Here is a 25973-nt window from a genome sequence, read left to right as displayed (position 1 = left end):
AAGGTAAAGCTACAACGTTCAATTATTTTACTCATAATTACTAGCATAAAACCTATCTTGGTAATGACTAATAAAATAATGGGGAGAGATTGATGGTATAAACCATTGTGAGAAACGGCTCCCTCTACTCTGAAGTGCCATCGTTCTCGAGAACGAATTTGATTTCGAGACCTCAGTTTTTTTAACTTTGAGGTCTCGAAATCAACCTTCTAAACGCACACAACTTCGTTTGAGACTAGGTTGTTTTCTTCTTTCATTATTATCTCGCAATTTTGATGACCGATTGAGCTCAATTTTTTACAGGCTTGTTATTTTATGCATATGTTGAGATAGACCAACTGTGGAGGCTAGTCTTTGACAATTACCAATAGTGTTCACTGCCTTTAAAGTGTATTAATGGTAAGAAAATATGTGTCAAACCTCGCGAAATGTTATACTGAAGCTAACGTCGTCGGTGGATGTTCACGCCTGGGGACACATTCTCCGTTGGGAGATAAAATTTCCGCTGAGCACACGAGCGGACAGAATAACCACAAGAGACAGTTACCCTGGTCTTGGGTGATGCTGCACCCTAGACAAGCCAGGTAAAGGGGTCCGGGGGACAGAATCACCGGGGGACAGATCTCCGTCCATGTACACCGGTGAGTGGCAAGATTATAAATTAGTGTCGTCCCCCCCCCCCTGCACAATTTTACGGCGAACTCGCGGTCGTGCAATAACACTCTATCACAACCTGGTATTCTCTGTCAACTTCCAAGGGGAGACTTGTTGATAATTAGGCGTTTAATAAGTTGGCCCTATTTTCTTTTTTTTCTTTTTTTTTGGGGGGGGGGGACGAGGGACAACAGTAGTCTGTTTGGAAAAAAGGTCACTTTCATGGGTACGGTGGTTTGTTTGTTTGTTTGTTTATTTGGTTGGTGTTTTTTTTTTTTTTTTTTTTTTTCCTTTTTTTTTTTGGGGGGGGGGGGCTGTGTGGGGAATCTCTGGCTAAAATTCCTAACGGTTGACCTGAAAAATTGAAAGGAATTCTGAAAATGAATAGTCTGATTCTGGTTTTCAAGCATAAGGCTGAGAGACTAACACGATTTGTTGAGTAAACTTGAAATAATTGCGTTTCCTGTGGGACTCAGGGTTAAGTTATAGATCTATTAAATTTGCACCGCCGTATCACCAGTGCGCCCTCTTATTCGTGTACAAAGTGCATGGTCAGTAAACGGCTTGTTTTGCGACTACACGCACTGGTTGGAACTCAATGTCAGTCTCCCAGAAGCCACCAACAGTATTTAGACGTGAGCATTTGTCATTATTTGGGAACCCGACTGCTCATGTGTAGGGTACCAATCATGTATCATGCTTTCAATATAAAAAGTGCGTCCGTAAACCCGCGAAGTTCGACAGAGTGTTAGGCCGTGTCCGAAACGACGACTTCGGCTACAGCTACGTCTAGATCAGCGCGTCTACCAGTGTTGAAGAATAGCAGACGCGCGCGATCTAGCCGTAGCTGTAGCCGAAGTCGCCGTTTCGGACACGGCCTTAGTTTGGGCTGAGTTTGACTTACACACAGAAAAGATGCCAAGCAAGAAAAGAGTGTTTTTGTAAGTTTATATCTTTCATTTAAATTGACCACATTGAAGACTGAACATGAACATTTAACATAAAGTATTGCTTTGGTGTCATAGGGGACGCAGCATTGAAGAGTGCCAACATTTCAGAAAACCGTTGTCATTATTAAAAATCCCAATTTAAAATTAAAAACTCAAATTTAATTTTAAAATGAATGTGGTTGGACTTGGAGAGTGCCGGTGTGTCCCCCATTGTGTGTCGTGTGTGAGGAGATTATGCCCCCCCCCCCAAAAAAAAAAAAAACCCAAAACAACCGCGAACTGTCATGACTGTTCCTGTGGGTGAAGATTCTGCATCCGACCACCAATTTAGGAATAGTTATATCGTCAGCAATTTCACGAAGAGCCAACAAGTCCCCTGCAGCCATGGGGGGGGGGGGGGGGGGGCCTAAAAAAATGTATGTCTGTATTGAGAAAACCGCGTTTAAAGTTTAGTTGGTAGACTATTCCAAATTTAATCTTGGAATTTTTTTGCATGTCGGGGAAGAAGAGATCCTAAGTCATACAAATCTGTTTATTTTTTCTTTCTAATGTGTTTAACTAATGAGTAATTTAATTATTCAATTAACAAAATGTTCTCATCGTGAAAACGTTATCAAACATGTATAAACGTGTATAAACCTTTTGGCTGTTCGTGAAAACGCAAAAGCCGGAGCACCCACTTTTTGCACCGTGCCAAGGGATAATTCCACGCGGTAGAGCAAAACACATTTCTGCACTTCGTGAAAACGCTTATCCTGAAATTCATGTGGAAATTTGTTTGGTAATCCTGTTTTTGTCAAGGCAACAATTTCATGCTAAGCAAATTGTTGTGCTTAGCAGCTCTATCTATGAAATTGGGCCCTGATCTTGCCAAAATTAACTTCACTTCACATTTTTGTTTATAAACACAAAAAAAGTACAAACAATACAACATTATATTGACTTGGTTGATTGCATGTGATGTCTGTTAAACTACTTTTATTAAAATAAAAAAAAGATCTCCTCAAACATTTTTTCACATCCCCCTTCTGCGTTCTGCTGGCCGATTAAGTTCGTACTGACTCAAACAACCTTTTTTACCACTAAATTCTACAGTCGAAGTCGGATAACTTTCAGTATGGTGCCACCACTTTCAAGCCTGCTCGAAAATAATATTTATATTATTTTAAAATTGTAATGTGTTTGTAGTTGCTAGGCACCTCTGAAAAACAGTGTTTCACTGAGAGGTTTCCCCAGGGTAAGTAAGAAATAAATAAATTAATTTTTAATGTTATTTGATTTGTGTTTCCAGATTGAACGAAAGATTTTTTATGAAGAACCGCAACAAAGTATTCACCAAGAGCTATGGACAAGTGCATCCACATCAAGAAATTAAGACTGGCTCACAACCATTGCGTCTTTAACCCACAAAAATGGCTGTGTAAAGTTTGCGGTACGACTGAAAGTGTCTGGGTAAGTACATGTACTGAGTGTAAATCGCCCCCACCCCCCAACAGCTCACCATTGCTTGTTACCAAAGAAGTTTTTCTGCTGACATTTATGAGTAATTTTGACGCTAACAATTATCTTGAGTAATTACCAGAAGAGTCCAGTGGACACTATTGGTAATAACTCATAAATGTCAGCAGAAAATTGGAGGAGTTTACGGCGAGTTGACGGCACCAAGCGAGTTGACGAGTTAACGGCAAGGAAGTATTTTGGTAGGATCGACCGTATCGACATAATATCTGTACATGTCTTTCTACCTCCGCACTTTTTCCCAAGTGTGCATTTCTGACCAAACATTTTTATTGCCAAATAAGTTTTTTAACCAACCGATCCTTAAATCATAAACCCATGAAAATTGCTATTGACGAAAAAGTGTTATTAAGGGCAGAAATTAGCAGGTAAGATCGTCCAAAAAATTTGTTTGTTCAATATACAGATTCGGTATGTTCGCCTCTGGTGACCGCAACAAATCAGTCCAGGTTTTTCCCTATATCTGGCTGCGAGGTTGGGGTGGTTTACTGCGTTAAGTGTTCAAAACGTCACCACAAAAATTTTCAGATTTTTTTGTCAACACCTGGTTGCATCTCTGGCTGATCAGAAACACCACTGGGCCACGACACTCGGTGAGTTGACATTGTTCCCTCAAACCATATTGTCTAGTTATTGTTATTAATTATAACACAGTGTTGTGGTGTTTGTTTCATACAGGCTTGTCTGAGTTGTACCAACGTGGCGTGTGGACGTTACAATGAGGAGCACGCCCTCAAACACTTCAAAGAGTCCAAACACCCACTCGCCATCGAAGTCAATGATAGATACGTATTCTGGTAAGACAACCCTTAAAAGCAGTGGACACTATTGGTGAATACTCAAAATATGTATCAGCATAAAACCTCACTTGGTAACGAGTAATGGGGAGAGGTTGATAGTATAAAACGTTGAGAGAAACGGCTCCCTCTGAAGTGACGTAGTTTTTCGAGAAAGAAGTAATTTTCCACAAATTTGATTTCGTGACCTCAAGTTTAGAATTTGAGGTTTCAAAATCAAGCGGAAAGCACACAACTTCGTGTGACAAGGGTGTGTTATCTCGCAAGGCTAATGACCAATCGAGCTCAAACTTTCACAGGTTTGTTATTTAATGCATTGTTGAGATACACCAAGTGAGAATACTGGTCTTTGACGATTACCAATAGTGTCCAGTGTCTTTAAAGGCAAGATATACTTTTGGTAATGAATCTTAAAATGTTTCTTCTTGTAAAAGTTGTAGCCCCTTACAAAGACTGGCTCTTATGCCTCGTTCCTCATAGATGCCGCTTCTTCTACCATGGAAAAGTGGCCAATAGCGCGGCCAATCAAGGGCCAGGCGTGGGGGATCTCCATGAGTGTGGTTTGGTCGGGTTAGGATCTCCTAGGAAGCGGCATTCTCTCCTAACGCTTATCTTTAACATGAGAGTAGCAGGGGTCGAAATCAAGTGTTTATTCATGGTAGTCAGTAGGGTAGTCGGCAGTGCTAGTAACCCAGAATTTTTAGTAGCCCTGATGAGATTTTGTCTTGAATCACCGCACAAACTTTACATGCACCATTAGCACAGTTCATTGCTGTTTGTAATGTTGATTTTTTGCATTATTTTTCCACTAGCCCATCTGGCTATCAAACTGGATAAATAAGTAGCCCGGCTGTAAATCTGGTAGTCCCTGGCTAGTGGCAATTTCTACCCCTGGGGTAGGCGGGTGGTAGCCAACAAAACGCGGGACAAAGTCGTAGCAGGAACGCCATTATCGTACAAGCAGCGTGGTAGCATCGCGAAGAGATCTCGGTGGTCGAAATATAAACACAGCACCATCGACAACTATTTCAAAGTAGAAACAATAACCTGGTCAGCATTGGACCGGGTGTATTCATAGTAGCAGCAAGACAGTAACACTTTTGACGTGGAAGCGTAAGAGTAGGGTGAAGTGTTTAATATGCCAAATTGCTTGATTTTGATGGCGATTGTGTCCCGACTTGATACATTGTTGAGATCGAGGGGATCGGCATGGTCTTCTTAAGGCCGGTCGTACGATGGTCTGGCGATGGAAATCTTGACGCGCGATCAAAAAAAGACACCGTTTTTAGGCCTCAGCGATGACTATAAACTGTATTGCAAGGCCATCGCGCGACCAACTAATAACCGGCCTTTAAGGTCGTAGAGCTGTGTGAACGGGGTGTAAGCCTTGTCTTGTTAAGTTGTTATGGACAAACTTATAGAACGAAAAATCTAAATTGAATTATTACCATTGCCTTATTTTCTTTTTCCAGTTATGATTGCGATGATTACATTCTGAATGACAACGCTCCCGGTGATCTCAAGTTGTTGCGTACAACCCTCGATGCGATCACCAAGCAGACTCTGTACGAGAGTCAAACGAGGAGCGGACGTCGACTCTTGAGGGCGCTCTCTGTGGACACCGGCGAACAGATTAAACACAGGTAAACAAATACGTTATCATAGGTTGCCTCAGAGGGGTGTTTAACTGTTCATGTTTAAAAGCGGTAAAGTACTTTAAATCTTTGAACAACTGTCCCATTTAAACATGTTAACAGGTACGTGATTTTCTTTTGTTTTATAACTGGATTTTGTGGGTTTTTCTGCCCTAAGAAAAACTATTCCGGTTTTATTTTGAAGTTTATACAGGGTGCTTACTCCGGTGAGCCCCTGACAAGAGGTAATCGAACGATCACACTCGCCCTCTCGTGGTGACGGCATGCACCTCAGGTCACCCTAAAGTGACCCACTCCACAAGCAGGGCACTGGGGGCTGACTCGGGTGAGCCCCGTCAAACCTATTCGAACGTACCGTGGCGAACCGGGTCGACCCAGGGAAGCTAAACGAACGCACCCTATGTGTCATAAAAAAATGATGATGCAAGTAAAACCATGTAACGCCCCATATAATGTCCCAGATAAACCAATCATTAATAGTAATATTGGGCTTAATGCTCGCAAGTTTTTTGAGCTTGCTTGTTTTACGCTTTGCGCTCACAGTTCAGGTTTTCAGCCTATCACACCCCTTCCAGCACATGTGTCACCTTGGACGCAATTATGACACTAGTAGCCCAGGCTTAAAGGAACACGTTGCCTTGGATCGGACGAGTTGGTCTATAAAAAGCGTTTGTAACCCGTTTGTTATAAAATGCAGATAATGGTTGGAAAGATGTTGTAAAATTAGAATATAATGATCCACACACATTTGCCTCGAAATTGCGTGGTTTTCCTTTTACTTTGCGAACTAACACGGTCGGCCATTTATGGGAGTCAAAAAATGGCCAGCGGTGTTTGTCAACGAATAAAAGAAAAACTACGCAATTACATGTGATACTTGTGTGGATCATTATATTCTACTTTTAAAATATCTTTCTAATCATATGCATTTTATAACAAATGGTTACAAATGCTTTTGAAAGACCAACTCGACCGATCCAAGGCAACTTGTTCCTTTAAAAATAACTCTGCCACGGTCTCAAGAAAGTGGAGATATTTCTAGATACAAGTGCTAGGCAAATCTTTGTTGTTACTATTATCTGGTTCCAGGCGTCAAGAAAGTTTAACATAAAAAAGTCATACATGAAGCCCTTTTGTTCACCAACATCTGGTTGTATAAATCGCTAACTATTATTACGTTTATGATTCCAGGCGTCAGGAAAGTTTAACATGGGAGGATATAGGCCCCTCATGCAGCCCTCGTTCACTGACGTCTCGTTTTATAAATCTCTAACCATTATTATTGTTATGATTCCAGGCGTCAGGAAAAGTTAACATGGTATAGGCCACACAGCCCTCGTTCATTGTCGTCTCGTTAAATAAATCTTGTATTAATGTTATTATGATTTCAGACGTCAGGAAAGTTTAACATGGGAGGATAAAGGTCACACCGCCCTCGTTCACCGTCGTCTCGTCCTCCTCAGTAAAATCTTCCTTCCCTGGAAGAGCCTCGTCCACGGCGACAAAATCACTGGCAAAAAACCCAAACCGACGAAGCTACCTCCAAAGCGTACTCTCCCTAAGACCGCGAAAAGCATTCCCGTGGAGTGTGAAAAGAGAAGTAAGAAACGCACGAGGCCGGACGAGTTGCGGATAGGTGAGATTAAGAGGAAGTGGACTGTGCTGACGCCCGGAGTGACGGGGCTTAGGAACCTGGGCAACACCTGCTATATGAACTCCATTCTGCAGGTGCTGGGGTGAGTCAGTTTAGTCATTTCGGTATGTGTATTCAGGGATGTAATTTCTTAGTTTTTAACCAGAAATCTGTATTTTTGTATTCCCCCCTCCCTGCCACTAAAAGAGGTTAAAAATCAAAAAAAAAAATTGACATCTTTTGTTCATCAAGTTTTTAGCCATGACATGAATATCTAATCACTATGAACAAAGATGCGTGTAACATAATTTAGCCTCATTACTGTTAAGTGAGACTTCCTCTTTTCAGCTGATACCCTCTCTTTTGGTGATGATTTTTCTCTTTTTTCTTCACTTTCTGTGTACAAAAGTACAGGAAAATTATCTTTTCCTCTTTTTTTTTGCCCAGTTTTCTCTTGTCCTCTTTTTTTTCGTGGATATAGTTACTCACATGCCTGTAGTCTTCAAGTTTTTTGAGAAAAAAAAAGTGAAAATCACAGAGCAATGTTGTCAGGAAAAAATGCAAAAGTTGAAATCTCATTTCTCAAAAGCAACAGTGCCTCAGCAAGTAAAATATTAAGAGATAAGAGACCGCTCAGCCATGAAACCCTATAAAAACCATGTTTTTTTTATACCTGCTTTTTCAACAGGCATTTACATCAGTTCCGGGAATGCTTTCTACATTTGGAGCTTAACCTCCCGCCGAGAGAGAGCAGTCACTCACACGTAGTGGGAACGAGAAGACAAACTGAGTACATGAGGCAGACCACGATAGAATGTTTTGAGGCAAGTACCGAACCCTATTGTTATACCTCGGTGACAAACTGTGAAGTTTAAATTTGTCGAGAACCAATCACGTGCGGGCAACAAAAACGCATGTACCCTGGCGCAGCAGGTAACATGAGTTTTGTTATTGCCGGTAAACATTACTTTGATCGTTCCAGCACTGGTCAATTTCCAGCGCTAAGTACGAAACGGCCACGGGTTCGAGGGGACACTGAAAAATCCTGTTAAAACAATTGTTGCACGTTGTGATTTGGGGTCCATTTGCTCCCTCTGGTGTACAAAACGCCATGGACCCCATCACAGCGTGCAACAATTGAATATTGTGAAGTGTCCATGGGTTGTGAGTTCTACTGACGCAGAATATATTGCAAAATTCAGGAAGACTACTTGTGGAAGTGCCGTGGCTCAGCAGTTAAGAGTACCCAACTGGGGTTTTCAACTGGGGTTGGTTCAAGTCCCGGTCTAGACACCTGTGTCCTAAAGCAAGACACTTAAATCCATTATTGCTTCGTCCTTTGGATGGGAGGAAAAGCTGTAGGTCCTGTGTGTTGCGTAAGGCACGTAAAAGGCACTTATTGTAAAGAGAAGGGACTTGCCCCCCCTGTTCCTGGTCCGATTGGCAGCGTATTGTGCCACAGCACCTTAAAAACCACAGAATCCTCACCCAGTGCATTGACATGGGGCTTGTCTTTAGTGCATCAAAGAAGTGTATGCCTTTCAGTGAGTAAATCCATGTCTCTCATACTTTTTCCTACAAAAATCCAAAACAAATTTTCACCTCTTAGAGAATTGTTATCGAGTTCCTGTCCTGGATTAATTTTAACCTATTTTCAATATTGTATTTTTACACGTAAGCTGTAATTCCTCTCTTCCAATTTTTTTTCCAACAGGAGGTCCAGAAACCCAAAGGTGGCGCTAAGAGCAAGGGTCGTATTCTGCGACAGCCTGGCCCCTCCTCAGGGGGTCTTAGCGGTGGTTCAGATGAAGCTGTCGACCCATCAACGTACAAAGATCCTCGAACCGTGAGGAATAATTTGTGAGTTGAGTTTTGTTTGAATTGGTTAACCTTTTCAGGAAAGTGAACCGTGCACTTCACCATAATAATAATAATAATAATAATAATAATAATAAGACTTCTAAAGCGCACATATCCACCCTGCTGGGTGTTCAAGGCGCAGTAAAACCAAAAACAAAACAACAAACAAAACACAACACAAAGAAAAACAGAAACAAAAAAATTAGTCATTGAAAACTTGCTTGAGTCGACAAACAAAGTGGGCACTAGGAGATTTTTTTATTTTATTTTTTTTTCATGCAAGTCGCCAGACAAACACGGCCTGAAGGACACTTCAAAGTGTGGGCTACAATTTTGTTGTTCATTTTCCAGAGGCCGTTGCCACCTACTCCTAGGACTGAAACAGGGTTACCCCTTTACAGTCCATAGGGATATAAGCTTGGGTGTTATCAATCCGAAGCCTGGCCGGTAGAGCAGAAAGCACTACCTCCCCAATTTTACGTAGCAAGTGTCACGACCGGGATTCGAACCCACCCTCTGCGCTGATAAAACACCAGAACTTGAATCCGGTGCTCTTAACCGCTTGGCCATTACACGCCACAAAGAACTTGGGGGTGAACGGGTTAAGGGTCAAGGGTCATAGATTCGTAATTTCTAAAAAGATTTATAACAAACATAGAGTTACAGTCGACTCCCGTTATTACGAGCTCGCATGTTACGAGGTTCCGGTTGATACGAGGTTTTTTGCCGGCCCCTTGCGTGTTTCAATGCATTAAAATACTGATTATACGAGCACGGTAGTAGCGAGAACACGGTTATAACGAGGTAATTTGGGAGACCCATTACGAGCAAAACATTGTTTAAAACCCTTCTATAACGAGAAAAATTCAAAAACCAACAAAGGAAATACCTGTACAGCTGGTAAAGTCGATATTTGTGGCTTTTTTTTAAGACATACAATAGAGGTATTAAGTGGACGCTACCGCTAGCAACACTAATCCGAAATCGGGAGTCGCGAGTCAGCAAGCAAGGTTGTTAATTCCAAACTCCGGACAATGGTGGGATTAGGAGGTTTGCATGGTTCAAACATTGGAGAAATCTTAAGAAAAGATACTGATCCACTGAGTTTATAAGCGCATTATAAATTTTCAGAAGAAAAAAAACACCCGCAACTTACAATCAAAACTAGTTGCGTGATCAATTATTGAATGCAAAAGCAAGATTTTACCTGGTATCCCACATTGGCAATGAACCATCTAACATGACAGTGTTTACCAATGAAAATCAAGATTCTATTTTTTGTTGCTGCGACGAGTGTATTGCACATGCACACACATGCACAGAACATCTTCCCTGGTATCTCGCGTTAGCAATGAACCTTCTATTATTACACTAGTCGTTACCAATGAAAATCCAGCTTTTATTTTATTTACTGAAAATTTTCACAGCGTGTGCAGTATGCATTGCAGCAGTAAGATTTCCCCTGGTGTCTCGCAGCAGCAATGAACCATCCAGCGTTAAACAGGTGGTTACCAATGAAAACCAAGACTCTATTTATTGCATTGGCAATAAACTGCCGGCGACCAAAGTTTTGTAAGAGAAACTTCCCAAAACATGAACGCAAGTTAAAATCTTACACTTTTTATCAATCTTGTAAAATATAAATTGATTTTAAAATTGAATTTAAAACTAAACCAACTTAGTTAAAACAGTTTTATAGTCCCCGCGTTAATTGTGCTTGTTTGTGCAGTACATCGCACATGCTACTCTATGCACACAGTAGTACATGTATAGTCAATTGCAGCTCTGCCATGCATCTGTGTGTGCACACGTGCGGCCATTATGTCATGTACATGTATATGCAAGTACACGTGTTGTGTGCATGCACAATGATGACGTATGTATCTATATTTAGCGCGCTGCGTTTAAGACGAGATTCGGATAATAGGAGGAAAATGGGCCAGTCCAGCGGACCTCGTTATAACGGGCGTCGACTGTATATATAAGAACTAGAGGGCGCACGAGTGATGCTTCGTGCACAAACGCCACAGGACCGCAAGATGACAAGCGCGTTATTCTGCACGTTTGAGGTTTTTTTTTATTGAACGCTCACGCAATGCTGTTTGTTCAACTTACAAAATGGCGGCACAAACACATGCTGTGTGATGCCAGTTTTGTCAACTTAGAAAATGGCCGCCTGCGCGCATGCCGGAGCGCGTATATAGGCCAGTGCGCCCTCTAGTTTTTATATATAACTCTATGATAACAAAGCACTTAAAGGCACAGAGGCTCCCCATTATATCTCAGAACTACTTGAAGTTTACACTCTGTAAAGGAATCTTTGATCAAGTCGATCAAGTTCCATGCTTCTCCTCAATGAGCCCAAGTCTTGACACTCATGGGGTGACAGGTCTTTTTCGTCAGCTGCATCTCGCATCTTGAACTCTCTATGTACCACTTAATCTTAGATCTTGTTTCTGTACCACACAATTCAAATCTCTTCTCAAAACCTGTCTTAGGCCTATGTCACAGATTTTCAAGGACTAATTTTGGGTATTTCTGTTTTTCATTTTGTTTATTGGTTTTAACTGCGCCTTGAACACCCAGCAGGGTGGATATGTGCGCTTTAGAAGTCTTTCTTATTATTATTTAACATTTATTATATATCGTTGCGGTACCCACTGCCAAAACATAGGATTCGAACTGCCTCTAGCTACCGGGCAATCTCGGTAATCTAGTTGGTAAGATAATGCTCTAGAATTGCAAGGGTAGTGTTGAATCCCACCCGAGTAATGCCTGTGATATTTTTTCACAGGACTCATCGATGCATGGGTAAAAACCAAAATTAATATTCTTTATCCCCGATCGATGCAAAAATTTAATTTATTTTATGACGTTGTGGCACCCGCTGCCAAAACATAGGATTCTAACTGCCTCTAGCTACCGGGCAATCTCGGTGGTCTAGTTGGTATGACACTGCTCTAGAATCGCAAGGGTCGTTTTGAGTATACATTGCTTACACACATCGCTGTATAGGTCAAAACCAAAATTAATATTCTTTATCTCCAATGCAAATTTAACATCTATTATTATTATTGTGCCTCTGAAGAAGGTCCGGTTTTGATCGAAAGCTAAGGCCACCTACCCTATTTATTATTATTATTTTTATTGTTAATAACATTTCTTTGTTCTGTGGCAGTCCGCTGTGTCATGAGTTGCATGTTTTATACCGTGTGATGTGGTCAGGAAAGTGGGCCATTGTTTCTCCCCATGCTATCTTGAGCAGTGTCTGGCGACTCATTCCGTCCTTTAGAGGCTACTCACAGCAAGACGCCCAAGAATTCCTCTGGTAAGTAGAGAGGTTGAGCGATTTGGTTTGATTTGAAATGGTTTATTAAAAAACAAAGACAATCACAGCCTGAATTGCTGAATAACCGTCAAACTACAAAGAGGTAAAGGCAGTGGACACTATTGTTAATTACTCAAAATAATTATCATCATAAAACCTTTCTTGATTACGAGTAATGGGGAGAGGTTGATAGTATAAAACATTGTGAGAAACAGCTCCCTCGGAAGTGACATAGTTTTCAAGGAAGAAGTAACTTTCAACGAATTTGATATGAGACCTCAAGTTTAGAATTTGAGGTCTCGAAATCAAGCTTTAGAAAGCACACAATTTCGTATGACAAGGGTGTTTTTTCTTTCATTATTATCTCGCAACTTCGACGACAATTGAGCTCAAATTTTCACAGGTTTGTTATTTTATGCATATGTTGAGAATACCAACTGTGAAGACTAGTCTTTGAAAATTACCAATAGTGTCCACTGTCTTTAAAAGTACAAGAAAGAAATAAATCATAAAATAATAATTCAATACTGAAAGGTTTGCGATAACACCATGTAATGACTCTTTCTAAATGAATTGGGGTGGTTCATTTCCAGTTGTTACAACTTGACGTTTCAATCTGTATGCTCTGATCGTCTTCTGAAAAAAAGCTGAAGACGATCAGAGCATACAGAAGCTCATTAGTCTCAGGTATAGGGGAAATGATCTCAGGGCTAAAGGCAGTGGACACTATTGGTATTTGTCAAAGACCAGTCTTCACATTTGGTGTATCTCAACATATACATAAAATAACAAACCTGTGGAAATTTGAGCTCAATCGGTCATCGAAAATGCATGATTATAATGAAAGGAAAAAACACCCTTGTCACACGAAGTTGTTTGCGTTTAGATGGTTGATTTCGAGACCTCAAGTTTTAAACCTGAGGTCTCGAAATCAAATTCGTGGAAAATTACTTCTATCCCGAAAACTATGGCACTTCACAGGGAGCCGTTTCTCACAGTGTTTTATACCATCAACCTCTCCCCATTACTCATCACCAAGAAAGGTTTTATGCCAATAATTATTTTGAGTAATTACCAATAGTGTCCACTGCCTTTAAGTAAATTAATAAAGAAATAAATTATCAACTTAAAACCTAGGAAGTTTATACTTAATGTAATAAATCTATTAATCTGCAGAACGAGTATGAAAAGATAACATAATTTTATGTTCATTAAGGGTAGATTTTGGAAATTAGTGAAGTGGAAATACATGAACATGTTACACTCACTGTAGCTGTTACATGTTACATGTTTTTCGTGTTTTTGTGTCATTTAGACGACGAGAAAGACTCTGCCAGGGTCAAAACTTTATGCCATTTACTATTTGTTTAACTTTTATTTTCTGTTCTTGTGTTACAGTGAATTTTTGGACAAGGTCCACTCTGAGCTCCAGTGTGTCGCCTCGGCGCCCCTAGTTCGGATGACCAGCGGGGCATTAGTACCAACTAAAGATATCGTAACGGAGAGCTTCGAGGGCGCTATTGTCAGTCAGGTGACGTGTCTGAACTGCCTCAACAAATCGAATACCTTTGAGCCGCTCGGAGATTTGTCGCTAGAGTTTCCTGAAAGGTGAGTTAGTTAAACTCTAGGGAAACTCCCAGGGGAAATGTTCAACTTATTTAACTGCCAGATTAAGGATAGGCAAGGTTTCATCCAGGATTTGATAAAAGGGTGGTCATTTTGTGAAAATATAAAAATTGTGTGTAACATACCCAGTACTTCTTATATGTACATGTATGTATAATGACCGCCAAGAGGTGTGCCCTTTGCTTAAAGAGACGGGACATAACTTATACAAAATTGGGGAAATGTGAACAAGTATAAGTCTTGCCGGAAGAGTTTTGAATTCATTGAAGCTTATCAAGAAGAGAGTCGGGTAACCCATACAACAGACCATTACTTTTATTAAAGACACTGGACACCTTTGGTAATTGTCAAAGACTTGTCTTCTCACTTGGTGTATCTCAACATATGCACAAAATAACAACCTGTGAAAATTTGAGCTCAATCAGTCATCGAAGTTGCTAAATAGTATTAATAATGAAAGAAAAAACACCCTTTTCACACAAAGTTGTGCGCTTTAAGACGCTCGATTCCGAGACCTCAAATTCTAAATCTGAGGTCTCGAAATCCAATTCGTGAAAAATTGCTTCTTTCTCGAAAACTACATTACTTCAGAGGGAGCCGTTTCTCACAATGTTTTATACTATCAACCTCTTCCCATTACTCGTTACCAAGTAAGGTTTTATGCTAAATAATTATTTTGAGTAATCACCAATAGTGTCCACTGCCTTTAAACATTATAGTTTGAGACGTGTCAGGAGTCCTAATAAAACACACTCTGACTTGAGTCCTGAATAACACTGACTCTCACAGAGTCTTTATGATTAAATCTGCACAGCATTTTTACATTGCATCTGTCACTTAGAATACATGTACATGTACACTTTGCTTGCCGGCGCTCTACCGACTGAGCAATTTAGTCTAATGTTGGCGGTCTACTTGGATCACATCAGAGTTTACGATACAAACTGTTGAAGCACGGAACCACCTTTAAAGAGGGATTAAAACTTTCTCAATACAATTATAAAGTAATTGACTGTGTACGCTTCAACATGCTGGAAGATTATGGTGAAAAGTTGGCTGAAATATGTGTTGTAGCCACGGTGGGCAGTGCTGGGTGGGCCTGCCCAGGGCTCTCAAATTAATGTCCAGCACTCTGAGAAAAATCCATTGTACCGCCCACAGATTTCCCCTAGATTTATCAAAATAATGGTCTACTCAGCATTGATCCAAGACACAGCTAAATGATAAGAAGTATCAAATGTCACAGAGAAAGATCACAGTCAAGAGGCCATTCAACTTTTAACACAATTAGTTTGAGTAACCTAGCCCCACAGTTGATCCGCTCGCCTTTGGTCTTGCTTCAACCTAATCTAATCTAATCTAATCTTAATCTCTTTTTAATCTTAGATATCAGTTTAGCGAGTGGAGAACCAGCCTCTCTGAAGCCAGCTGCCCTCTGACGGAGATGCTGGCAAAGTTTACGGAGCGGGAGAATCTCGGCAAAGTGTATGCGTGTGAGCGATGTAACAGTAGGAGACGGAACGCTTCGGTCAAACCAGAGATTCGGACTGAGGCAACAAAAAGACTGCTCCTCACAAAGCTACCCCAGGTGTTGCGTCTTCACCTCAAGAGATTCAGGTAGGTTCAACAGCGAAAAGAATTCTCTGCCGTTTGGTGGAATTCGACTTTGAAAAACTGTCTTTGTTTTCAGTTCCGACTTTTTGAGTTCTCCAACTTTGGCAAGTTGACTCATGAAGCGTGGGTGTGTCATACTAGGCGAATCAAAAAATTTTTTTTAGTCACAATAAATGAGGGGTATTTGTAGTAAAATCCAAAAGAGAGATTGTTTTAAAGTTTGTAAAATGTTTTTTTGACAATTCAAATTTCCGCTAGGTTTATTGTGGCTGTGATCGTGAGAAAGTGTACGCTAAGGTGTGCGCGTGTGAGCGATGTATTAGTAGGAGACGAAACGCTTCGGTCAAACCAGAGTTTCTAACCAATGCCACAAAGCAAAGAGACTGCTCCTCACTAAGCTGCCCCAGGTGTTGCGTCTTCACTTAAAGAGGTTCATTAGGTGGGTTCCATCAGGGAAGAGAATTTTCCGCAGTTTGGCGAAATTCCTACTATGAAAAAACGCCTTGGTTTTCAGTTCCGACATTTTAAGATCTCCAACTTTGGCAAGTTGACTTTTGAAACAGCGGGCGAGTCATATCTGTCCGCTGGGTGAGCAAAAAAATGTGTTTTCCTTGTTACAATTAATGAAGGGTAAAGAAGTAACCACAGGGTTTTGAAAAACCAGCTACACTTCTGACGCTAACGGCGCGCGTTAAAATTACAATACTATGACATCATTTGTGGGATGTTTTGGTGTTTCTGATCTGCAGAGTGTGGGTTTGAGTCTCAGTCGTGACACCTGTGTCCTTAAGTAAGACACTTAACCTTGATGCGTCGTCCTTTGGATGAGGAGTAAAGCCGTTGGTCCTGTGTGTTGTGAAGGGCACGCACAATAACCGAGTTACACTTGTCGCTTGAGAAGGGGTTTGTTTTTCTGGCAGTGTCTGTGAAGTCTAATCCCAGGGGTTTGGATCCTAGTTGCAGTTTTATTGTCAGCAATGACTCTTAAAGGCAGTGGACACTATTGGTAATTACTCAAAATAAATATTGGCATAAAACTTTTCTTGGTGACGAGTAATGGGGAGAGGTTGATGGTATCAAACATTGTGAGAAACGGCTCCCTCTGAAGTGACGTAGTTTTCAAGAAAGAAGTAATTTTCCACGAATTTGATTTCGAGACCTCAGATTTAAAACTTGAGGTCTCGAAATCAACCATCTCAACGCACACAACTTCGTGTGACTAGGTTGTTTTCTTCTTTCATTATTATCTCGCAACTTTGATGACCGATTGAGCTCAATTTTTCCCAGGTTTGTTATTTTATGCATATGTTGAGATACACCAGCTGTGGAGACTAGTCTTTGACAATTACCAATAGTGTCCACTGCCTTTAACCCTCATATTAATTGTGACTGCGTGATTGTAGTATATGAATCGTTTGTCAGAGAAACTAGCCAAAACAGGCAAAAAGGGGTGATATTTTCAAACAAAATATTGTTAGTTTAAATTGCCAAATTGAATCTTGTTTTATATTGCTAACTTCCTTCCTTATAAATAAAAAAAAATTTCTGAGTTTTTTTTTTCTCGTATCTCGTACTCTAACCATTTTTTTTTAACCAAAGAAGGTATATATCAACATAGGGTTTGAACAGCATTAAAGCATAGACAGATGCTCTTCTAAAATGAAAAAAAAAAAATATTACCTGGGTTGTCAAACACCTCATTTTGCTCACCAAATAATGACATTTCAGACAGAAATATTTCAAGGGATGTTTTCTTCTTGTTCATCATCATTAGGTCTGACGTATAGGTTTCATGTAAATCTGTGATCTTCACTGTTTCTTTCTTACCAATTCTGTAATGTCATTCGAATTAAGCAACAATTTTGTTTTTCTTCTGCAGATGGTGCGGACGGAATCACAGAGAGAAGATCAACGTCCATGTTGACTTTGATGAGGAGCTGAACATGCGGCCATATTGCTTCGTTGCTAAGGAAGATGAACGAAGACTGACTAATGAAGATTTTATCTATGACTTGACGACTGTCGTCATACACCATGGTAGAGGGTAAGTTTCTCTCAATGTGTACTATGGATCAATTCGTCACTGTTATAATAACTATTTTGCACAAGAACACGATCTTTGCAAACCACAAAGCATTTATCATCCAATCTCGTTCCATGTTTTATACCAACAAAACGTTGACACCAATTCAAGTACTGACTCAACGGTAGTGCAGTTAATATAGATCCTATATAAGCTAAAGTAGTAGTCCCAGCCAATTTTGTATACCTCTCGCCCGGGTAGTAGTTAAAAAGCAGGACTGTCTTTTCAGAACTGAGAAGTCTGTCAAACAATCCGATAAATCTACTCCGCGGTAGTAGAATAAAGAAAGACAGTTCTCTAACTCTACCTGGCAAGTAGATACACACATGGTGTTACCACAAACCAAATAATGTAAGGCCATAAACCATTGTAAGCAGGGATGTGATTTCAATGTTTTTAACCGGAAATGCGTTTCTTGTTTTTTTTTAGCTGAGCAATGCAAAGGTCATGGGTTTGAATCCCGTCTGAATGATTTGCGCGTAGTTTTTTTTCCCTACACATACAGATATCAGTACTGAATATACAGTGCTTTTTAACCCTCTAGAGACTTGTGAAAGATAAAAAACACCCTTGTCACACGAAGTTGTGTGCGTTCAGATGCTTGATTTCGAGACCTCAAATTCTAAACCTGAGGTCTCGAAATCAATTTCTCGGAAATTTACTTCTTTTTCATAAAACTACTCCACTTCAGAGGGAACCGTTTCTCACAATGTTTTATACTACCAACCTCTCCCCATTACTCGTTGACAAGTAAGGTTTATGGTAATAAATATTTTGAGTAGTAACCAATAGTGTCCACTGCCTTTAAAGGGTCTTTGTACTTTTTCAATATAAACTGACTGGGTAAATTTGTAAATGATTTTTGGGATTGAACAAAGAATTGACTAGAGTGGGATTCGAACCAACGAACTCAGGATTAACGTGCCGGATTACTTTTTCCTAACACAAAACACAATGTCCACAGATTTTCTTTTAAACTTACACAGTTTGAAGATTATGATAGTAGAAAGCTTCCCTTGAAATTTTACTGAGGTGCCGTAGTTTTTGAGAAATGAGTAAAGCAAATAAACTTCATCTCAGTTTTAGCATGTAAAAACGTATTAACCAGTAATGCTGTGGTTCGGTATAATGTCACAACTGGTTAATGGGATTTTACATGCTAAAATAATTTTTCGTCTTTCTGAGACGAAAAATATTTTGTGACTTGTTTTACTCATTTCTCAAAAACTACACAACCTTAGTTAGTAATATTTGAAGGGAAGCTTTCCACTATCATTTTCTGCAAACCCTGTAAGTTTAATGTAAATCTGTGGACATTTTGAAAAAGTACCCAAATCCTTTAAAAGCAGTGGACACTATTGGTTACTCAAAATAATTATCAGCATAAAACCTTACTTGGTACTGAGTAATGGAGAGATTTTGAGGTCTTAAAATCAAGCATCTGAAAGCATAAACTTCGTGTGACAAGTAGGCCTGGGCGAATTATTTGAATATCCGGTTAATGGCGAATAGGTTTTCTATTCGTAACCGCGAATGCCTTTTTTTTCTTAACCGGATATCCGCATAGGGCGCGAATACCTGTTTACAACCCGGATAGCTCTGTAATTACAACCGAGTAACCGGATATTCTTTAATATCCGAATATCCGCGGACGTCGGGCGACAACTGATATGAATGTTTAGTCTGAATCCTTATGAAACTTCTATTAAGACAGCATAAAACAGCATAAATTAAGTATTTAACTATGCTCACCTCTGTGAAGAGTTAAAACAATGACATCTCTGACGTAATTTGTTCAAAGATTACAAAAGTTTTCCTTCACGTAGAGTCAATCACGATCAAAAGAAAAAGCAAATCGCCATCTTTAAATAAGATCCGGTCATTTTTATGAATGAACCGAGTGACACTGTCTAAAACTAATATCAATCCGCCCATAAGATCTCATTCACAAAAGAACAGCGCCCTTTTTTTTTTTTTTTTTTTTTTTTTTTTTTTTTATATCGCCCTTTAGCGGCGAAAAAAAAAAACGATTCAAATATCCAGTTAATTTCGGATAGTTGGCCAGCGGTATCCGAATAACAAAATTTCACTATTCGCCCAGCACTATTCAAGGGGTTACAGTATTTGACTTGATACATTATGGGACTGTCCAGTACCAATGTTCTCGGTTTGTTGCCGAACACCGTTAAAGATCCGACGTAGACCTTTGCGAAACTGACCTAATTTCAATGCATAAATGAAAGGGTTGACGCAAGAGTTAGTAGCTACCATGGCCACAGAGAGATAATAGAACCATTCCGTCAGTTTCAATCGAAAACCCAGGTTAAACATCAGGAAGATGACCTGGTTGGGTGTCCAGCAGATTAAGAACGTGATGAAAACGATCAGGAGCATCTTGAAGGTGTTACGTCTGGCCCGAAGGAGGGACTCGGCCATGTCTGGTGCGTTTACTCTGTTTGGAAGATGCTGGGCTGGTGCCGGACCGACACAGGCCGCTCCCCGCTTCATCTCCAAACCGATGCGAATATAAGCGAAGAACATCACTACAACAGGCACGATGTACTGCAGGAGTATAATTATGATTCCGATGATTAGGGACCCAGGAATTTGATTCTGAACACATTGACCATTTTCGACTTGCGAAGCGATAGGTGTGTAGATGGTTAAGCCAAAAGCGAGAGCCCAACACACTGTCATGACTACACCGACTTTGAAACGAGGGTATGTGGAGAGTACTGCGTGGTGCTTAAAGGGGTGGACGATGGCGAAATACCTCTCCATGGTCAAGGCTAACAGATTGAGCGTCGACGTCACGAAGAAGAAGAACAGAATAAAAGGAGACCAGACGCGGCAGATGAACCATCCGAGGGCGTTGCTTGGGATGGGGTCAGGCACCGTGACTTCACTCTTCAAGAGAGTCATCGTAGAACCCAAGAAATCAATCACTGCCTGGTGGAAGATGAAAGCGTTGATACGAGTTTGCATGGCTGGTATTTTCAAGATGACAAAACAAACCAGACCATTGCCAAGGGTGCCCAGGATACCTGCGATGGTCTGGTAGATTCGCAAAGGAAGAATCTCCTCCATATTCTCCAAATCAGCTGTTAAAGTTCGCCTGACGATGACTAGAGCGAGCTAGTCGAAACGTTAAGACCAATTAACATTGTAAGAACTCACTCCTGCGTTAGTGCAGTTAATAAGGTCAACGACCCTAAGCTACATGTAAAGTAGTAGTCCCAGCCAATTATTACAAACCTTCCGCCCAGTAAATAGTTCATACATTTGTAAGCAGGACAGTTCTTTTCAGTACTGAGAAGTTTCCCAGAAAAAAATCTGATTCAAAGCTTCTTCTCAAGACTCATCAAGATCCAGTATTTTACTGCAAGGTATAGTGAAGCTAAGTTTTTGAAGTATGAGACTTTTTTAATGGTTTACTTTATGCAGCCAAAATATGCAGGCCAATCAAACCAGGAACACTGCAGGGGTGAACCACTTCTCTATTCAATAAAGTGCACTAGTTTTTTTGTTTTACGTGCTTTAAGCAACACACAAAACCAACGGATTTACGTCCCATCCGAACCACGCATCAATAACTGTTTTAGTGTCTTGCTTAAGGACACAAGTGTCTCACGACCGTGGACTCGAAACCCAGCTGATCAGAAACACCAGAGCTTGAGTTCAGTGCTCTTAATGTATATCCTCAGCAACAACACATCACGTTTCTGCGTCTGTGATACAATCTCATTTCTCATCTGCACAGAGTTGATGGTGAAGTAATTTTGTTTTTTTCAGCGAACTGCTCGTCAAGTCCTGCTTTGAAGGGTGAATTACACAATCTTTCATCTGAACAGTACAATTCATCTTTCTAGTTGACGCACCAGGCATTTACTCATGGTCTCCTCATCAGATTGTATCAAATGCTTGAATCACTGGTACCGCTCCCACCACAGCCAGTTCCAGTGCTGCTGCTTTGAGTTCGCTGGTATCACAACCTTACCATTCTCAGATGTTGTCTACCCATTGTATCTTTGGTTCGGCCTACGGAACAATAGCATCCCTCCGGCATCCCATCACTCGGTTATTGTTAAATTCTCAAAATTTCAATTCACAGCATTACCTCTCAGAAGCGTAGCTATGTGTGTACGACTTACAGTTGCTTTTCCCCCTCGAGTGTAAATCATAAATGTACAATGTGAGCAATTAGGACTGCAAAATGAACAAAAGCGTTGAAAATTTCTCATACATTTGAAAGGGGCTGCCGGAACTGCACGAAAATTAAGTGTTTATCTCTTAGTTGCAAGTACCCTGAGTGATTACAAATTGACTCAATGAATGCATTGTAGTCAATTTTCAAGGATTCTGGCATTTTGTATGATGTTCTGTTATAAAAATAGAGTTGAAATATTCGCACACAAAAAAGTCACCGTCGTGTATTAAGCAAATTCCATAGGGCCTATTTTCTATTAAAGGCAGTGGACACTATTGGTAATTACTCAAAATAACTATTAGCATAAAACCTCACTTGGTAAGAGTAATGGGGAGAGCTTGATGACATAAAACATTGTGAGAAACGGCTCCTTATGAAGTGTTGTAGTTTTCGAGTAATTTTCCACGAATTTGGTTTCGAGACCTCAAGTTTAGAATTTGAGGTCTCGAAATCAAGCATCTGAAAGCACACAACTTCGTGTGACATGGGTGTTTTTTCTTTCATTATTATCTCGCAACTTCAGTGGCCGATTGAGCTCAAATTTTCACAGGTTTGTTATTTTATGTATATGTTGAGATACACCAAGTGAGAAGACTGGTCTTTGACAATTACCAATAGTGTCCACTGCCTTTAATCGGCTTCAAAGGGACCTTGGATTTGGAAATCAAGGATTTATTTTTTATTTTTTTGTTTGTAATGCAAGTCGCCTGACACACAAGGCCTGAAGGCCCCTTCAAAGTGTTGGCTACAATCAACTATCTTTCCAGGGGCCGTTGCCACCTACTCCTGGGGCTGAAAGAGGGTTGCCCCCTGTGCGGTCCATATACATACATGTACAAATGTACAGGTGTGGGCTTGGGTATCATCCATCAGCCTGGCTGGCTGGTAGAGCAGAAAGCACTAACTCACCAACTTTACGAAGCAATCATGGTTAAATGTCTTGATTAAGGACACAAGTGTCACAACCGGGACTGGAACCAAACACCTCGAATCCGGTCCTCTTGACCCCTAGGCCATGACACGACACGGTTTCCAACAATGTTTTATACTATCTACAGCTCTCCATTGCTTGTTACCAAATAAGTTTTTATGCTTACAATTATTTTGAGTAATTACCAATAGTGTCCAGTGCCTTTATTAAAGGATTGGGGTACTGTTTTGTAACACAAAACACAATGTCTACAGATTTACATTAAACTTACACAGTTTGCTATACATGTAATGATATTAGAAGGCTTCCCTTAAAGATATTACTTGCTTGGGTGGGTGCTGTAGTTTTTGAAAAATGTCACAAAAGTCTGTTTTAGCATGTAAAACCTTTGTTTCATGCCTTGTGTTTTGTGTCGTGCAAGAAGTACTCAGACCCATTTACCTTTCTTTGTTTTTCTCTTCCATTGCTAGATTTGGATCTGGACATTACACGGCGTATTGCTGGAATACTGAAGGAGGTAGGTGTGTAGAGTAAAGCCTGGGCGACTAAAGAAATTTAGGAACTTGGGAACGTCCAATATCAAATATCAATGTTGTACAAGGTACATGTATCAATGTACCAGATAGACATTCACTCATAGAGCTACACTGTACATGTATATGGGTGAAAATTCACTAAACTGCACTAATAAGCTATGCCCTTTAAGCATGTAGCACATAAATTAAAAATCATGTCAAGATAACTAAAGCATCCATGTGAAGTACCCACCTAGAGGTACCTACAGTAGCAACAACTTTCTCATAGTTGCTTGGCAAGATTTTCAGAATGGTGGTAAAAGGCCGTTTTGTGGACGGAAATACTATATTTTTGTTTCAGTCGCCTATTATATATTGACTAGAGCGCTAACTTACTCTGCATTTTGAAGCCACCCTGGGCGCAGACATGTTTGATGTGGTGCGTGACTACGGAACAATTTTTATTATAAGAGGACACACGTTGCGTTCTTTTTTTTACTTCGGCGTGTGCGCTCACATACACATTTGTGTACGTCCGCGCTACGAAAGGCGTAAGTTCGACTCCATTGATGTTCTAAAAAAAGTATACGCGCCTTTTAAACATGACGCACATGACGCTCGCAGTTTGTATGCTGATCAGCAGATTGTGCGTTCACATTTGCTGCATTTTGGGGTTTGATGACGAACAAATGTGTTATCATGCAAATATCCGTACAAATGCCGTACAAAGTTTCAAGCTTTCGTATTGTTTTGTACATAAACATGGATGCGCCCACTCGGTGTTAGCGCTCTAGTCAATATATATAGCTCTATGCATTCACTTTACAAACCCTTGGAATGTCAAATATCCAATATCAATGTACATGTTACAGTGTAGGTACTGTATTCACTGTACGTTCCTACGGGACTGTCCAAATCCAATATCGATGTACACGGTAGACATACACTGTAAAAACCTATGTGAATGTCTAATATCCAATATCGATGTACTACTGGAATGTCCAATATCCTATATCGATCTACACTGTACAAGGTAGACATACACTGTGCATGTACGTATGTGAATGTCCAATATATGTAACATTCACTGTACAAAACTACAGGAATGTCCACTATCCAATATCAACGTACATGGTACACATCGTACATGTAGACACACTGTACAAACCTAAGTGAATGTCCAATGTTCAATTTTGATTTACAAACTAGACATACATTACAAACCCAAACGGGAATGTCGAATATCCAAGTTCAGAGTAGCATTGATAGTCATTGTACAAATCTATTTTAATGTGCAATATCTAATATAGATGTACAAGGTAACATTCACTGTACAAACCTATGTGAATGTCTAATATCCAATATCGATGTACTACTGGAATGTCCAATATCTAATACAGATGCACAAGGTAACATTCACTGTACAAACCTACAGGAATGTCCAATATCCAATATAGGTGAACAAGGTAGACACTCATTCACTGTACAAACCTACAGGAATGTCCAATATCTAATATAGGTGAACAAGGTAGACACTCATTCACTGTACAAACCTACAGGAATGTCCAATATCCAATATAGGTGAACAAGGTAGACACTCATTCACTGTACAAACCTACAGGAATGTCCAATATCCAATATAGGTGAACAAGGTAGACACTCATTCACTGTACAAACCTACAGGAATGTCCAATATCCAATATAGGTGAACAAGGTAGACACTCATTCACTGTACAAACCTACAGGAATGTCCAATATCCAATATAAGTGAACAAGGTAGACACTCATTCACTACACAAACCTACAGGAATGTCCAATATCCAATATAGGTGAACAAGGTAGACACTCATTCACTGTACAAACCTACAGGAATGTCCAATATCCAATATAGGTGAACAAGGTAGACACTCATTCACTGTACAAACCTACAGGAATGTCCAATATCCAATATAAGTGAACAAGGTAGACAATCATTTACCATGTTCACTGTACAAACCTACCTGTATGTCCAATGCACATAATACATTTAAAAAAAAAAATTGACATTCCCTTACTTTCAATTTCAGGTTTCTGGGTTCATTGCAACGACTCTCGCCTTGAGCTGTGCGCAGTCGATGATGTCACAAAGTGCCAGGCGTATATTTTATTCTACAGCAAACGGACAAGGACTGTGGCCCACGTTGGCCAACCGGTACGAAGCTCAACGGACGAAGTTGACTCTCCGTCAAGGGTAATCAGAAAAAGACGAATCACACTCTGAGAGTGTAAACAAAGAACGAAGAAAGAAGTTGGTGTTGGTAGTCGCCTCACAAGGCCGGACGGCAACTTAACTGATTTGAACTATCAACCCAAACCAACCCAAATCAACTTAGAAAAGACCCCAGAACTCTGCTAATGATGCTACTTAAAGACACTGGGCACTAATGGTAATTGTCAAAGACCAGTCTTCTCACTTGATGTATCTCAACATATGCATAAAATAACAAACCTGTTAAAATTTGAGCTCGATTGGTCGTCGGAGTTGCGAGATAACTATGAACGAAAAAAACACCCTTGTCAGACGTGGTTGTGTGCTTTCAGATGCTTGATTTCGAGACCTCAA

The 25973-nt window shown here is 40.2% G+C and overlaps 1 protein-coding gene across 1 annotated transcript; it reads left to right on the top strand.

Annotated features, from left to right (window-relative positions):
• Positions 1-1538: 1538 nt before the first annotated feature.
• LOC117299437 (ubiquitin carboxyl-terminal hydrolase 44-like) lies at positions 1539-25846 on the top strand. Its single transcript, XM_033782974.1, has 13 exons — positions 1539-1595; positions 2896-3056; positions 3801-3919; positions 5392-5562; positions 6966-7310; positions 7896-8031; positions 8922-9067; positions 12246-12395; positions 13794-14003; positions 15408-15638; positions 17515-17679; positions 23327-23373; positions 25438-25846. Exons 2-13 carry the CDS (start codon positions 2949-2951, stop codon positions 25629-25631), a joined length of 2022 nt encoding a protein of 673 aa, XP_033638865.1. The 5' UTR covers positions 1539-1595; positions 2896-2948; the 3' UTR covers positions 25632-25846.
• Positions 25847-25973: the final 127 nt, after the last annotated feature.

Source organism: Asterias rubens, chromosome 14, assembly GCF_902459465.1.
Source record: "Asterias rubens chromosome 14, eAstRub1.3, whole genome shotgun sequence".
Lineage (NCBI taxonomy): Eukaryota > Metazoa > Echinodermata > Asteroidea > Forcipulatida > Asteriidae > Asterias > Asterias rubens.
This window is presented reverse-complemented; position numbering and strand designations above follow the sequence as displayed.